At 43.0% G+C, this 16,667-nt stretch overlaps 1 protein-coding gene across 1 annotated transcript in view; it reads right to left on the bottom strand.

Annotated features, from left to right (window-relative positions):
* spata20 (spermatogenesis associated 20) overlaps window positions 1-16,667 on the bottom strand; it is a 58,911-nt gene that overhangs the window by 31,637 nt on the left and 10,607 nt on the right. Inside the window, exons 9-11 of the mRNA XM_038975054.1 lie at window positions 15,472-15,684; window positions 15,155-15,347; window positions 14,339-14,507 (exon numbers count right to left, since the gene is read on the bottom strand). Of these exons, the coding sequence (XP_038830982.1) occupies window positions 14,339-14,507; window positions 15,155-15,347; window positions 15,472-15,684 (575 nt within the window). The remainder of the gene's footprint in view (window positions 1-14,338; window positions 14,508-15,154; window positions 15,348-15,471; window positions 15,685-16,667) is intronic.

Here is a 16,667-nt window from a genome sequence, read left to right on the forward strand (position 1 = left end):
AAGGATTGATTGATGAATCAAGAAATTATCGATAAATCAATTACTAGTTGTATGGAAACACTGTTTATAAACTGTATAACAAATGTCTATGTGAGTCAAAAAGAAGACATTTTACCATCTTGTATTTCAACCCCAGTACCCACAGTAACTCTTCATATAAACTATACCCCCCTTCCAGAACTATATTTCCTAGGCTCCTGTAAGTCCCTCCCCAACACCCCCACCTGCCCTCCACCACGTACCCCCAGTACCTCCCCAGTACCTTCCTCCCACAGCCCCTGTGTCCCCTAGGTTCCCAGCCTGTCTCGTAGGGTGACACCCCGACAAGGTGAGTGTGGGGGACAAACGGTGACATGAGGGCAGCTAGCCCTGTGTCTGGGGACGGTGGCGGGGTGAGGTGGGCGATGGAGAAGGCATATCCATCTTTCCATGGGTCAGCCAACACTTCACCTAACAGGACTTCCCAGGCTGAGGAGAGGGGTGAGAGGAACTGTTAGGAGACTCACAGCTACATACCAAATGGCACCCTATTTTCTATGTAGTGACCTACTTTTGACCAGAGCCATTTGGGATGCACCAGTAACAGACTGTCATCTACTCCAAGTGTGAAGGTAAGGTAGATAGAGGAAGAGGCGATGGAGAGATGGTGAAATTAATGGGGTGAGAGAGAGCGAGAGAGGGATTAATGAAAAAGGAGACGGGTGATGTGGAGAAAGGTGGAGGGGGGTCTCTGCTCTCACCCCTGTGTCAGCAAGAAAAACTGTTTGGAAACCCACGTCATCTAGCTCCAGTCAATTAGATGGAAAACCTTTCAGAGTCTGAAGAGGCCTTCACACACACACACACACACACACACACACACACACACACACACACACACACACACACACACACACACACACACACACACACACACACACACACACACACACACACACAAATAAATGCACAGGCGCACGTACACATGCACACACACGACCCTGAGTATGTATTTGGTTCACTTGAACACACATACTCCTATTTATTTTAAAACTTTTTACCCCTTTTTCTCCTCAATTGATAGTTACAGTCTTGTCCCATCACTGCAACTCCCCTACGGACTCGGGAGAGGCGAAGGTCGAGAGCCATGAGTCCTCCAAAACATGACCTTTCTTGACACACTGCTCGCTTAACCCGGAAGCCAGCCACACCAATGTGTCGGAGGAAACACCGTCCAGCTGGCGACCGAAGTCAGTTGCAGGCGTCCGCCCTGCCACAAGGAATCGCTAGAGCGAGATGGGACAAGGAAATCCCAGCCGGCCAAATCATCCCCGAACACGAACGACGCTGGGCCAATTGTGTGTCGCCTCATGGGTCTCCCTGTCACGGCCAGCTGTGACACAGCCTGGGATCGAACCCGGGTCTGTAGTGACGCCTCAAGCCCTGCGATGCAGAGCCTTAGACTGCTGCGCCACTTGGGAGGCCCCCACACACTCTTTTTATGATTTCAAACTGAGAATTTACTTTAATGCGTCTACTGTTCTCAAAAGAGACCCTTCTCTAGGTCACTGACAGTCATTGTGCCGTCCTAGTAGCAGACAATTCAAACGCAGAGCAAAGTCACAAGGGAGAAAAGCTCTCTGATGATGTATTTCCCATCTGACTCATTAAATAGAGTTTGGGGTGGGATGTTAACTTTGATGGCATTCCAGTATTTTTTTAGGATTTGGGTTCAATAATAACTGAAAAGGAGAGAATTGTGGGAGAAAGAGAGCGGGAGAGAGGAAAAGAGTCCTTGATTAGTTGAATCAGCTTGTGTTTTTGCAGGGCTCGACCAAAAATATACAATGTTAGGGGTGCATGATAGGAGGAGCAAAGCTTAACCTGTGTTGCACAAATTCCTCTCTCAAAACTTGTTCTAAACCACAGTATTCCTCCGGGCTAGTTCTCTCCCTAGTAACAACTGCATCATACTGTGAGGCAGTACAGCACCACAACACCTCTAGGTCTATTACCCAATTCTATACCGTCCTAGCCATCCCTTCAGACAATTTAGTTTGTCCTGTGTGTGCTTGGCATGTCAAGAGATATAGCTAGGCCCAGCCTATTCTCGGAGAGAGAAAAGGCCCAGATAAGCATTCTCCTGGGTAAACATTCTACAACTTGCTACCTGCGGATGGCATGGGAATATGACTAGTAGGGACGTGCATCTTTCCCTGTCAAGACGATTCGATACATGGGCTCCGATATGATACTGGAACGATACATTTTAGTTTGAAACGATTCGGTTTGATTATGTTCAAAGGCCGGCCCGGGGGCTGTATGCGGCCTGATTCAATATGGCCCACGGAATCATGTTCAGATCACATAAAGAATTTGCGATAGTAAAGTTTTGAAAAACGTATTTGTTATTCAAATTAAAAAGCCCTATGAATACTCGCCTTTGTGTAATGATTTAACTCCCACCGCTTGTGGGAGATTTATTTTGAAGGCACGTATAAATAACAACTGCACGAGGACAAACAGTGACTGACAGCTAGAAATTGCGCAAAAATGAGTTTTTCAAAGATTTCAAAGAAAAGGAAAATAGACAATGAATGTAGGGTGTTCCAGCAATAGTGGACATCAAAATATTTCTTTATTGAGGTATCAGGGAAAGTTGTGTGCTTAGTGTGCAACGAGAGCGTCACTGTCCCGACACTTCCAGACAAAGCATGCAGAGAAGCTGAGAGAATGTTTAATTCACTCCGCAGCAATACTTTGCCCCGACAAGAAAGAGATGTTTGAAAATGTTTCCCTGTCAAGACGAACAGTGACACGGCGTGTTGAGGACATCGCAGAAAATATGGAACAACAGTTGAAAGACAAGGTAAAGGGTTTCACCTATTTCTCCTTGGCCCAGGATGAGAGCAGTGATGCACGTGACATGGCACAGTTGTTGATATTCTTACGAGGCATAACCCCCGACTTTGAAATTACAGAAGAGCTTGCTTCAGTGCAGTCAATGAAGAGCACAATCACAGGGACATATTTATTGGAGGAGGTTAATAAGTGTGTGGCAAAGTTGTGACTGAGTTTTGAAAAGTTATCTAGTGTGACCACTGATGGGTCCCCAAACTTGACAGGAAAAAACGTTGGCCATTTGAAAAGGATACAAGATCAAATAGCTGAGCTAAACCCTGCATTGCATTATTCATCAGGAGGTGCTCTGTAAATTTGTTCTGAAAATAAGCCATGTTGTGGATACAGTCACTAAAGTGGTAAACTTCATAAGAGCAAAATCTTTAAACCACAGGCAATTTGTTTCACTGTTGGAAGAGACAGTCAGGTCATGCAGATCTCCCCTACCACACAAATGTGAGATGGCTGAGTTTGGGGAAGGTGCTTAAAAGGATGTGGGACCTGAAGTCAGGTATTGCTGAATTTTTGCAAATGAAAAGAAAATGTGGATTTCCCTCAACTGCAAGATAAAAAATGGTTGGCTCATTTTACCTTCACCGTGGACATCAGGGCCCTCGTGAATTGACTGAATTCCAAACTACAAGGGAAGGGCCTTTTTGCACATCAGATGTACAGCCTTGTCAAAGCCTTCAAGGGAAAATTACTCCTCCTGACCCGCCAAGTAGAAGCCAACAATCTCACCCACCTTCCGACACTACTAGTCTGTTCCTTATCAGATGACCAGCAGGAGAAGTATACATCGCTGCTGCGTGCTTTGAACGGTGAGTTTTCTCGTCGTTTTGAGGATTTCAAAGTGTTGGAAAATGACATGCTGTTTGTTTCCTCTCCTTTCACCTTCAATGTGGATAACGCTCCCACTGACATGCTGTTGGTTTCCTCTCCTTTCACCTTCAATGTGGATAACGCTCCCACTGACATGCAACCTGAGCTTATCGATCTTCAGTCTGATGCAGTGATTGGAGAACTATTCAAAACAATGTCACTGACGAGGCTCTATGCATCTCTCGATGAACAAAACTTTCCAAAGATTAGGAGTCATGCTCAGAAGATGTTTGTACTGTTTGGGTCAACCTACATATGTGAACAGACATTTTCAGTGATGAAATATAACAAGTCAAGGCACAGATCATCTCTTACTGACTCTCACCTCTCAGCAATCCTGTGCATAGTGATGTCAGAAACTATACCTGACTTCACCGCTCTAGTCCAGTGGTTCGCAAACTTGTTATAGTCCCATACCCCTTCAAACATTCAACCTCCAGCTGCGTACCCCCTCTGGCACCAGGGCCAATGCACTCTCAAATGCTGTTTTTTTTTGCCATTGTAAGCCTGCCACACACACACACACTATACGATACATTTATTAAACATAAGAATGAGTGTGAGTTGTTGTCACAACCCGGCTCGTGGGAAGTGACAAAGAGCTTTTATAGGACCAGGGCACAAATAATAATATAATAATAATCAATCATTTTGCTCTTTATTTAACCATCTTACATATAAAACCTTATTTGTTCATCGAAAATTGTGAATAACTCACCATAGTTTAATAAGAAGGGTGTGCTTGAAAGGATGCACATAACTCTGCAATGTTGGGCTGTACTGGAGAGATTCTCAGTCTTAAATCATTTTCCACACACAGTCTGTGCCTGTTAAGTTCATGCTAGTGAGGGCCGAGAATCCACTCTCACATAGGTATGTGGTTGCAAAGGGCATCAGTTTCTTAACAGCGTGATCAGCACGTACCAGAAATCTGCCAGTGGCTTCTGATTAAATTCAAATTTCACAGAACCGCTTGCTGCAATTTTGATGAGGCTCTCTTGTTCAGATATCGGTAAGTGGACTGGAGGCAGGGCATGAAAGGGATAATGAATCCAGTTGTTTGTGTCATCCGATTTGGGAAAGTACCTGCGTAATTGCGCACCCAACTCACTCAGGTGCTTTGCTATATCACATTTGACAATGTCCGTAAGCTTGAGTTCATTTGCACACAAAAAATCAGACAATGATTGAAAGACCTGTGTGTTGTCCGTGTTAACCTCACTAGGGTAGGGGGCACTATTTACACCTTTGGATGAAAAGCATGCCCAAAGTAAACTGCCTGTTACTCAGGCCCAGAAGCTAGGATATGTATATAATTGGTAGTATTGGATAGAAAACAGTCTGAAGTTTCCAAAACTGTTAAAATAATGTCTGTGAGTATAACAGAACTGATATGGCAGGCAAAAACCTGAGTAAAATCCATCCAGGAAGTGGGATATTTTTGATGTGGGTGCTTTTCTCTTGCCTGCCTATACAGTATGTCAATGGTTAGGACCTAGATTGCAGTTCCTAGGGCTTCCACTAGATGTCAAGAGTCTTTAGAAATTGTTTCAGGCTTATATTCTGAAAAATGAGGGAGTAAGACCACTTTGAGTCAGTGGATAGTAGGAAGTCCCCAGAGCTGTTTTCTGCGCTCGACCGAGAGCGAGCCTTTCTTGTTATTCTTTTATATTGACGAAGCTATTGTCCGGTTGAAATATTATAGATTATTATGACTAAAAACAACCTGAAGATTGATTCTAAACATCGTTTGACATGTTTCTACGAACTTTACTGATAGTATTTTGGATTTTTCGTCTGCCTGTTGTGACTGCCTTTGAGCCATTGGATTACTGAACAAAACGCGCCAACAAAACGGGGGTTTTTGGATATAAAGAGAGACTTTATCGACAAAACAAACATTTATTGTGTAACTGGGAGTCTTGTGAGTGCAACCATACGAAGATCATCAAAGGTAAGTGATTAATTTTATTGCTATTTCTGACTAATCTACTTGGCTGGTAACTGTATGTAATGTTTTGTGTGCTGGGTGCTGTCCTCAGATAATCGCATGGTATGCTTTTGCCGTAAAGCCTTTTTGAAATCTGACACCGCGGTTGGATTAACAAGAAGTTAATCTTTAAGCCGATGTATAACACTTGTATGTTTTATGAATTTTTATTATGAGTATTTCTGTTTTTGAATTTCGCGCTCTGCAATTTCAACGGATGTTGGCCAGGTGGGACGGTAGCGTCCCACACCCCCTAGAGAGGTTAACGCAGACAGAAAAGAGCTCCACCTTACGGCACATTGAATAAAGTTGCGGAGAGTCCCTGTAATCTTCGATTCAGATCATTCAGGCAAGAAAAAACATCACCCAGATACAGTGGCTTGCGAAAGTATTCACCCCCTTGGCATTTTTCCTATTTTGTTGCCTTACAACCTGAAATTAAAACAGATTTTTGGGGGGTTTGTATCATTTGATTTACACAACATGCCTACTAGTTTGAAGATGCAAAATATTTTTTATTGTGAAACAAACAAGAAATAACACACAAAAAACTGAAAACTTGAGGGTGCATAACTATTCACCCCCCCAAAGTCAATACTTTGTAGAGCCACCTTTTGCTGCAAGTCTCTTGGGGTATGTCTCTATAAGCTTGGCACATCTAGCCACTGGTATGTTTGCAAAACTGCTCCAGCTCCTTCAAGTTGGATGGGTTCCGCTGGTGCACAGCAATATTTAAGTCATACCACAGATTCTCAATTGGATTGAGGTCTGGGCTTTGACTAGGCCATTACAAGACATTTAAATGTTTCCCCTTAAACCACTCGAGTGTTGCTTTAGCAGTATGCTTAGGGTCATTGTTCTGCTGGAAGGTGAATCTCCATCCCAGTCTCAAATCTCTGGAAGACTGAAACAGGTTTCCCTCAAGAATGTCCCTGTATTTAGTGCCATCCATCATTCTTTCAATTTTGACCAGTTTTCCAGTCCCTGCCAATGAAAACATCCCCACAGCATGATGCTGCCACCACCATGCTTCACTTTAGGGATGGTGTTCTCGGGGTGATGAGAGGTGTTTGGTTTGAGCCAGACATAGCATTTTCCTTGATGGCCAAAAAGCTCAAATTTAGTCTCATCTGACCAGAAAACCTTCTTCCAAATGTTTGGCGAGTCTCCCACATGCCTTTTGGCGAACACCAAACGTGTTTGCAAATTTTTTCTTTAAGCAATGGCTTTTTTCTGTCCACTCCTCCGTAAAGCCCAGCTCTGTGGAGTGTACGGCTTAAAGTGGTCCTATAGACAGATACTCCAATCTCCACTGTGGTGCTTTGCAGCTCCTTCAGGGTTATCTTCGGTCTCTTTGTTGCCTCTCTGATTAATGCCCTCCTTGCCTGGTCTGTGAGTTTGGTGGGCGGCCCTCTCTTGGCAGGTTTGCTGTGGTGCCATATTCTTTCCATTTTTTAACAATGGATTTAAATGGTGCTCCGTGGGATGTTCAAAGTTTCTGATATTTTTTTATAACCCAACCCTGATCTGTACTTCTCCACAACTTTGTCCCTGACCTGTTTGGAGAGCTCCTTGGTCTTCATGGTGCCGCTTCCTTGGTGGTGCCCCTTGCTTAGTGGTGTTGCAGACTCTGGGCCCTTTCGGAACAGGTGTGTATATATACTGAGATCATGTGACACTTAGATTGCACACAGGTGGAATTTATTTAACTAATTATGTGACTTCTGAAGGTAATTGGTTTCACCAGATCTTATTTAGGGGCTTCATAGCAAAGGAGGTGAATACATATGCACGCACCACTTTTCCGTTTTTTCAGTTTAAAAAAATTCATTTCACTTCATTAATTTGGACTATGTTGTGTATGTCCATTACATGAAATCCAAATAAAAATACATTTTAAATGATTAGGTTAAAATGCAACAAAATAGGAAAAACGGCAAGGGGGATGAATACTTTTGCAAGGCACTGTAGGCCAGTCGTGTGAGAAACTCGTCATCATGCAAGAGGTCAGACAAGTGAAAATTATGGTCAGTAAAGAAAACTTTAAGTTCGTCTCAATTTTAAAAAATTGTCAAATCTTTGCCCCTTGATAACCAGCGCACTTCTTTCTGTATGTTGGAAAAGCGTTACATGGTCCCTGCCCATATCATTGCATAGTGCAGAAAATACACGAGAGTTCAGGGGCCTTGCTTTAACTAAGTTAACCATTTTCACTGTAGTGTCCAAAATATCTTTCAAGCTGTCAGGCATTCCCTTGGCAGCAAGAGCTCTCGGTGGATGCTGCAGTGTACCCAAGTGGCGTCATGAGCAACTTCTTGCACGTGCGTTACCACTCCACTATGTCTCCCTGTCATGGCTTTTGTGCCATCCGTACAGATACCAACATGAGCAGCAGCTACTTTTGGCTACATGCGGACCGTTAGTGGAATTTCCGCGAGAGAACGGTTAATTTGATTGGATATGAATTATTTGACTACCTGTATTTGACATTGTTATTTCGCTGTTCACTAGATGGTTTAATTTTATTTTTGGCAGTGAAACAAGCCTACTCAGGCGAGAGAAAAAAAAAAAACTACCCAAATGTATAGCCCTGTTGGAAAATATAAATGGACTGTTTGAAAATGTGAAGGAAAAAAAGTTTTTTTGTTTGTTAAATGTGAATCACATTCCACTAACACTCTTCACACTGATTGAGTAGTTTAAATGTAATGTTGAGCTCTCTCTCCTTGTGTTTTTGTGCATACCCATTAACAGGAGTTCTGTCTGTGGTGCTGAATGCACAGTGTACTTTTCCTCCGTGTAGTTCATTGCATGTTTAATACTGAAAATACCTACCAAAAGGATAACATGGATGTGGTTTATTTCTGTGCATGTTAAAAAAAGTAAAATAAGTAGCAAAGCTTGATGTGATTTACAGTAGATACATCTGTCAACACAGTCATACACCTGATGTACAAACCTGTAATATGATTCTGGCCCACGATGGCAAAAATATATTCTAACGTGGCCCTCCATGGAAAGTAAATGCCCAGGCCTGGATTAGAGGAACGAATCGATGCGATTCGGGTTCGATGTGATACGATTCGATGCACTAACATTTGTTGAATAAACACATTCATTTTCCATTCTTAACTAAATTCTGCTAGTGATGGAGCTCATGAGTTGGGCATCTCTGAGCTGGATCTGTCTGAGCTGACTTTTCTCTGTGTGTGAGTCTGTTTGTGTGTGTGTAAAATGATGTCTATGTCTGAGCCATAAGGGAAACTGGGCATCTACCAGCTCACTGGTATGACCATTTCAGATCAAAAGTGTGTGTGGGGGGGAGCTAACATTGCCCCCCCCACACTTTTGATCTGAAATCATCATCACTCACTAATTAGTCATTTTTGCAGATTAAAAGTGTTAGAGCTAGTAATGTATCAATATTTATCTTTGAACATTTGCTATGACATAGCCAATGAATATATAGCACAATTTTGGATTTCACCCCAGTCTCATAATCGAATGGTTTAGACCATTTGGAAGTTGACTGACTAGGGGAGTGAGCTTCTCTTCTTCTCCAGCTTCGACCATGTAGTAGGGGTAGCGAAACTGATTGCTGTCCTCGTTACGAAATTATCAACTTGACCCTGTATATGTAAAAATGACCATATATATATATATACACTGATTGTTTCAAGCTAAACAACCCAAAAATGTTTATAAAAATCGAATGTAGGTTAAGTCCCGATCAGCATGTACATCCAGATGAGAGTTGTGTCTCCGGCGGGATGTTAGGTATTTGATAAAAATAACCTAGCAAATTACATTGGTTGTCACTCAACTAATAAAGCCTAATATTGCGCAAGCAATTTCACAAAACATTTAAATGCTGAAGGTGACACACAGATTCTACCAGATCAGGAGTAGGCCTACCTCTCGTTGGTCAGGGCACAAAGCTGCACACAGCCCGCAGTTTGACTAGGCTACTGATATTGCCTGGGGTTGTTCGGCAAGCAAAATGTGAAGTCACAAAATATGAGATATTTACGGAAAGTAGAAAGTAATTTGAGCAGCAACAAAAAAAATGGCGAACCAGGCGATTCGTAACGTTTGAAATCGATTTCCTGACCAATGTATGCTACATTTGGATAGGTTTGGGGTCCCGTGGACATATGCACTAATATCTTAAACATTTGAGCCGGGGACCGTATCGGTGAATCGTTACACCCCTAATGACTAGTACGAATGAGACGGGCCCACTGGAACCAGGCCAGTGAGTGTGTATGCATGTGTTCACGCACGTGTGGGGGTTCCTGCCGTGGTTTTCTGCAGATTCAGTGGCATTTCCACATTTAGGGCCCTATAAAATCTGCGTTGCGGAGAACACAGAAGGAAACACAGAATCCAGACATTAAAAGGGAATTCAACAATATTAGAAAATGTATTGAAATTAGTAGGAAATTAACTTAATGTATTGAACTTATTAGAAAAGTTATTAATTTGCCCAAGTTTATCATATGACATGAACGAAATGCATTAGTGATTCGGATTCCCTAGTGATTCGGATTAGTGATTCCCTGCAACTTTCTGAAAAGCCAATAGCAAATTAGGTTAGGGCTGGGTAGGGCCTGTTTTTCCATCAATAACTAGGGTACGGGCAGGGCTCAGGTATCACTAAATTGATCACTAACATTTTGAAGCCGAGCCATTCTCTGCTGCGCATTCTCTGCTGCGCATTCTCTGCTGCGCAGTACAGTCGTATCTGACTCAGACATAAGTGCTTCAACCTCGTCAAATATAAGGCAGGAGAGATTAATTCACAGAAAATAATGTTCCTTGAGTTATGTCTGAGTAACGAAAAGTAGCTAACAGCTAACTACTCTCTCGTGCCTCTTCATTTAGCAGAGCAGCCTAATCGGAGCCATTGCTATGGATACTTACAGACTCCATGAGCGAGCTGCGAGCCAGGAGCGGGTGACACACAGAGAGGAGCAGCTAATGTTTTTACTAAAGAAGTTATTTCTGAGGTCGGGTTGGGCCAGGCCTTAAATTTGGCAGAAGCAATCGAGCTTGGGTAGGGTAGGGCCATGAACCTTCCGGGCATGGGTGGGGCTCAGGCTTTAAATTCATGTCCGTGCAGGGCTCTAGTGCACACTTGAATTAAAGGGTAATCGCACTCCAAAACCAACATTTCTTAGATTTTTCCCAGACCTCAAAAGGAGTCTCCTGATGTGGTTCAAATATTGTTGTGGACTTGAACATCCAATTTACTTGTTTTTCTATTTAAAAAGTGTGTTTTAGAGATCGAAAACCTGAAAAAAACTAAACTGAGAAAACAGAATTTGGGAAAAAACAGAATCAGGCAAAACAACATAAATACAAATAAAAACGGATTTCATAGGGCCCTACACAGTTTGTGAACACATTCGCTCACTCATGGCATCTGGGGCAGAAACAACCACAACACCTGGATAAACCAAGGACATTATCAAGGACATAATACAATATCCACTTCCATGACAAGCTACAGGACTGTTTCGCTAGCACAGACTGAAATATGTTTACCACATCAGGCTTCATTAATAAGTGTATCAACGTCAGCAAGACAAAGGAGCAGATTGTGGACTACAGGAAACTGCTTTCCATCCAACCGCAAGGCGGAACAGAGGGTAGTGCTTACAACCCCGTACATCACTGGGGCTGAGCTCCCTGCCATCCAGGACCTCTATACCAGGCAGTGTCAGAGGAAGGTCCTAAAAATTGTCAAAGACTCCAGCCACCCAAGTCATATACTGTTCTCTCTGCTACCGCATGGCATGCTGTACCAATGCACCAAATCTGGAACCAGCAGGACCCTGAACATCTTCTACCCCCAAGCCATAAGACTGCTAAATAGTTAGTTAAATAGTTAACCAATAAGATATCCGAACTATCTGCATTGAACCTTTTTGCATTAACTCTTTTGGCTCATCACATTAGCTGCTGCTACTGTTTATTATCTATCCTGTTTAGGGATGCACGATATATCTGTGAACATGTTTAGTTTAACGCCGATGTGCAAAACCAATGTCAAAGCTGACGTGCATACCTATATAACGTAGGTACACGACGTAATGACGTCACGTAAAATGTTGCTCTACACGTGCAACACAGCATTCCTAACCTAGCCCACAATGTCTGCTGTGTGGGTCGAGCAGTCAACAAGTCAAGCAGTCATTTGAAAGAGTAGGAACATTTCAGCGAGACAACTCAAAGGTGAAACCCATTAAAGCCAAGATAATGGAATTCATTGACCTGGACAATCAACCGTTCTCTGTTGTGGGTGATGTTGACTTTCGCCGACTGGTCGAGCACCAGTACACACTACCAAGTGCGCTATTTTTCAGATGTTGCCCTACCGGAATTACACAGTAATAGCATCATTGCTATTAGCTTCAAGACATGCCCACTATGGAACGCCGTTTGGGTCTTTGCGTGTCAAAAAAGATACAGTAGCACTGTCAAAGCTGTAATAAAAAGTCTGCAAACACCGGCCACGAACAATGTTTTTACAATACCACGATGGTAATAGAGCATAATTTGTTTGACGCAACTTCTGGGGTAGCTAGCTTTATCATGGTACCTAGCTAGCACCAATACAACCAGCCTGAAAACAATAACCAGTAGAAACTGCAGTCATTTTCATTATTCTTAGCAATGATTTAGGAATCTTTGTGAGTAAGTATTAGCTAGGTTGCCACTTGTTGTTCGCCTATTGAAATTGAAATTCAGTTCATGAAAATGAATAGCTAGCCAGCTACTTAATCCTGGTCCCCAAAGCTAACGTTATAAGCAGCCAGCTAGCTTCATCTGGCTAGTGATGCTCGACCGGACTTGGTCCCGTGTGGCTCAGTTGGTAGAGCATGGCGCTTGCAACGCCAGGGTTGTGGGTTCAATTCCCACGGGGGGACCAGGATGAATGTGTATGAACTTTCCAATTTGTAAGTCGCTCTGGATAAGAGCGTCTGCTAAATGACTTAAATGTAAAAATTTAAATGTTATGTGTTGTAAAGCTAGCCACAATAAGGATTAGGCACAATAGTGTAATTTATGGTTTGCCTTCAAAATAAAAGTATGTCATTGACAGTGATGCAAATGAATACAAAAAGTAGAATTATGCCATAGTTTAATTTTGAAGGCTAACCGCAAAGTCCACTATTGTGGCTAATCCTTATTGTGGCTAGCTTCCCATAGATGGGTCCGACCACCATTAATCAAATAAATGTGGGTTATTTTAGATGATGACACCTAGTTATATAGTTAGCTAGCTATAGCTACTGAAACAGATGTCATTTTGCTATGTTTTTGGGGAACAACATTGTTTGCATCCATGAGCTAGCTAGCTTTACTTTTTTATGACCAGCACTGTAGGTACGCGAGACAACTTTACCAGCATCATAGCATATGTATCGATGAATCATTGTGACATGAAATACAAGTGATAGTTATTACACTAAGTAAAACATGTATGAAGGCATTAAATTATGTGACGTGAAGTCATTTTTAGGTCCTGATTGGTCAACAAACTTATTTGACACGTCAAATAGTGTTATCTACTGGTCATTGTTTTCTTTTTTGATACGCAAAGACCCAAACGGCGTTCAGAGAAATCCTGGTTGAGAATGAAACGACTGAACAACGAAACAGCACAGCAAGTAAGTAAAATAAATAGGTTTTGATTATGTTTTACTGGTAATGGACATACGTAAATGCCAACAAAAGAATTTTTGGGTCAGTGTGGTGTGTGTGTGTAACCTTTATTTAACTAGGCAAGTCAGTTAAGAACAAATTCTTATTTACAATGACGGCCTACCCCGGACGACGCTGGGACAATTGTGAGCCGCCCTATGGGACTCCCAATCACGGCAGGATGTGATACAACCTGGATTCGAACCAGGGACTGTAGTGACGCCTCTTGCACTGAGATGCCGTGCCTTAGACCGCTGCGTCCATGTGTGTGTGTTAACTATTCAACTGTACCAGAACGCTTAAAACATCGCTAACATTTTAAATATCGGTATCGTTTTTTTTTGGCAAGGAAAATATCGGAATCATCCAAAAATGTAATATATCGGTGCATCCCTAATCCTGTTGCTTAGTCACTTTTTCCCTACCTATATGTACATACACTATATCTACCTCAATTACCTCGTACCCCTGCACATCAACTCGGTACTGGTACCCCGTGTATATAGCCATGTTACCGTTATTTATTCCTTGTGTTATTATTTTTCTATTATTTCTGTTGGGAAGGGCCCGTAAGTAAGCATTTCTCTGGTTGTTTACAAAGCATGTGATAAATAGAATTTTATTTGTGTTTTAGATTGTGAAACTTATATAACATGGGGTGAAATTGATGTTGGTGAAAGGTCCTCATGTGTTGTCACCTACCCGCCCAATTCATTGCATTATTATTATTTTGTAAATGTAACCTTTAATTCAGTCCATTGCTCACTTGCGATATGTGCATATAATTGAAACGTTTGCGCAAATCACACATTGATGTCAAGTACTGAAGTTATGATTTGTCACCTAAACATTCTCATCATTATCACCCCATCTTACCCCTGCTCCACCTCCATCTCGTCTCCACGGTAACAGGAGCGAAGCATGATCTGTCGTTCTGCGTCCCACAGGTGCTCCTTTAGGAAGCCAGCGGCCTGCACCGCTCTCTCCAGCAGAGCCTTGTCATCCAGCACAGCGCCGACACGCGCAAAGCCTGATAACATCAGACCTGGAGAGAGAGGAAGAAAGAAAGATATGGGAGGAGAGAGATGGAGAGAAAGGGGGAGGGAGAGAAGGGTTATGAAGCCCATTGTCATATTGCCAAACCCAAAATATTGTCAAGCAACTGCCAGCAACATGGTTTCAATGGAATTCTGTGGTATCGTCCCATACTGGAACGCTGTATCATCATCTCTCTAAGGTAAATTACCTTCCTTGCGTAATTCGTTACCATATAATTACATAATACATCTTGGTGAATAGAATGATCTCAATGAGTGTGGTTTTAATTGTGTGCTCTGTTCTGGAGCAGCTCAGTGCCTCCGTGAGGTGGCAGTTCAGCAGCAACTTGGTGATTACCAGGCTTTGAAGTTCCCCTGGTCGCTGGGTTCCTTTTCTCTCCTTCCCTCTATCCCTCCCTCCATCTTTCATGTCAGTATCAAAGCGTTGGTAGGGAGCAGCCCAGTCATCAAAGCCCAGTAGAGTGCTGTCTGCACTGTGGGACAGCTGATTAATGAAGTGATTGACTAATTAAGGACTAGATGGAGGAGAGAGGTTTAATGGAAGGGTTCCTGAAATCGCTTCGTTACCTCACAGATACTGATACACTCCCGCATCAGATGGAGACCTGGGTGCAGTGTGTGTGTGTGCTCTTACCGTTCCAGGAGGCCAGCATCTTGGTGTCGAGGTGAGGGGCCGGACGGTTCTTCCTGACTTCGGCCATCTTGGCTCTAGCGGAGGCCAGTAGCTCAGAGACCTTCGCTACACTGAGGCCAAAGCGTGCAGCTGTCAGCTCCACAGAGTAACGCACGATCAACACGTTCTGGCCCTGCAGCTCCCCATGAGGGTCCTGACACGCCCAGAAGATAATTACAGAAGACACACAGAAGATAAATGTTAATGGTCATTTAAAAGATACTTAGGACAAGGTCTATCTTGGGGACCAACGAGCTTGCGCGCGCGCGCACACACACCTGTTCCATGTCCACGTTGCCTTGTTCTTTGACACCATAGTGGTGCATGAAGATGTCAGCCTCTGTAGCGCCCCCTGTTGCTCCCTCCACCACGACAGGAAGTAGTTCTCTGACCTCTGACCCCATCCACACACAGAACGCCCCCTCCCTCTTTTCACTTCCTCCCGCAGCAGGGAGAGAGTCTGCGTCCTCAGCACTGTAGAAGCCCCCAGACTAAACGCCCAAGAGAGAGAGAAGGGGTGTTTAGAGAACAAAGTGTTAATATCATTTTCTGTATGATAAATGTAATGAATCTTAAACCAATGTTCCGGTCATGATCCTTGGATTGAATGTATATTTTTTGTTGTTGATGTAATGGATTACGAAACCAAGAAACTTACCTAAGGAAATTGTTGCACTCGCTTTGTCAAGGGGTCCTTGGCCTAGTTACATTGTCTGTAACCTGAATAAATGTGTGCATTAAATGTGAAAAGTAATCATATGCGAACAGGTGTTGAATGCATGTACCCAGGAGACAGCAAATGGTCCAGGGCCAGTTCTGTCTCTCTTGATTGGCCTGTCCAAGCGGATTATTATTTGTTGTGGCGAAACATAAATAAAAACACTAAAAAGGAATGCCGAAACTAAAGACTCAAAAACAAACGAAAGGCCTCATGGCCACCAAACATAACCAGCAGCCTCACGGCTTGCAAGCTGGGACTCTGACCGACGACCACCCTAATTGGCAGCACCTGTTGTGCTTATCAACCAGGCTCAGCATCTGGACAAGGTAGCTGCTACCCCCTAGGGAAATGGAGTGTGGAAGTGCTAGCTAGCTGTAGTGCTGTCTAAACTACCTAACTTATTACCTAACAATCGTGTGGGAAAAAACAAGGTTCAGTCATCAACTGCTGTTTGTGCCTGCCACTGCCCGCAGCACATGAGATTAAAGGTAGATAACATGCAACTACTCTGTGTAACAGTAGGTAAATGAACTAAAAACTTCGAAAATTCAGGCCAACTCTATTGTCCATTGTCTGCACATTCTCTGTATTCTCTCTGCGACAATGACTCTGAGCTTTCGAGGGAAAGCCCTGTGCGAGGCAGCCGTATAAAAGAAACAGTGTCCGTGGTAAATTACCTTCCTTGCGTAATTCGTTACCGTATAATTACATAATAAATCTTGGTGAATAGAATGATCTCAATGAGTGTGGTTT

Source organism: Salvelinus namaycush, chromosome 35 (genome assembly GCF_016432855.1).
Source record: "Salvelinus namaycush isolate Seneca chromosome 35, SaNama_1.0, whole genome shotgun sequence".
Taxonomy (NCBI): domain Eukaryota; kingdom Metazoa; phylum Chordata; class Actinopteri; order Salmoniformes; family Salmonidae; genus Salvelinus; species Salvelinus namaycush.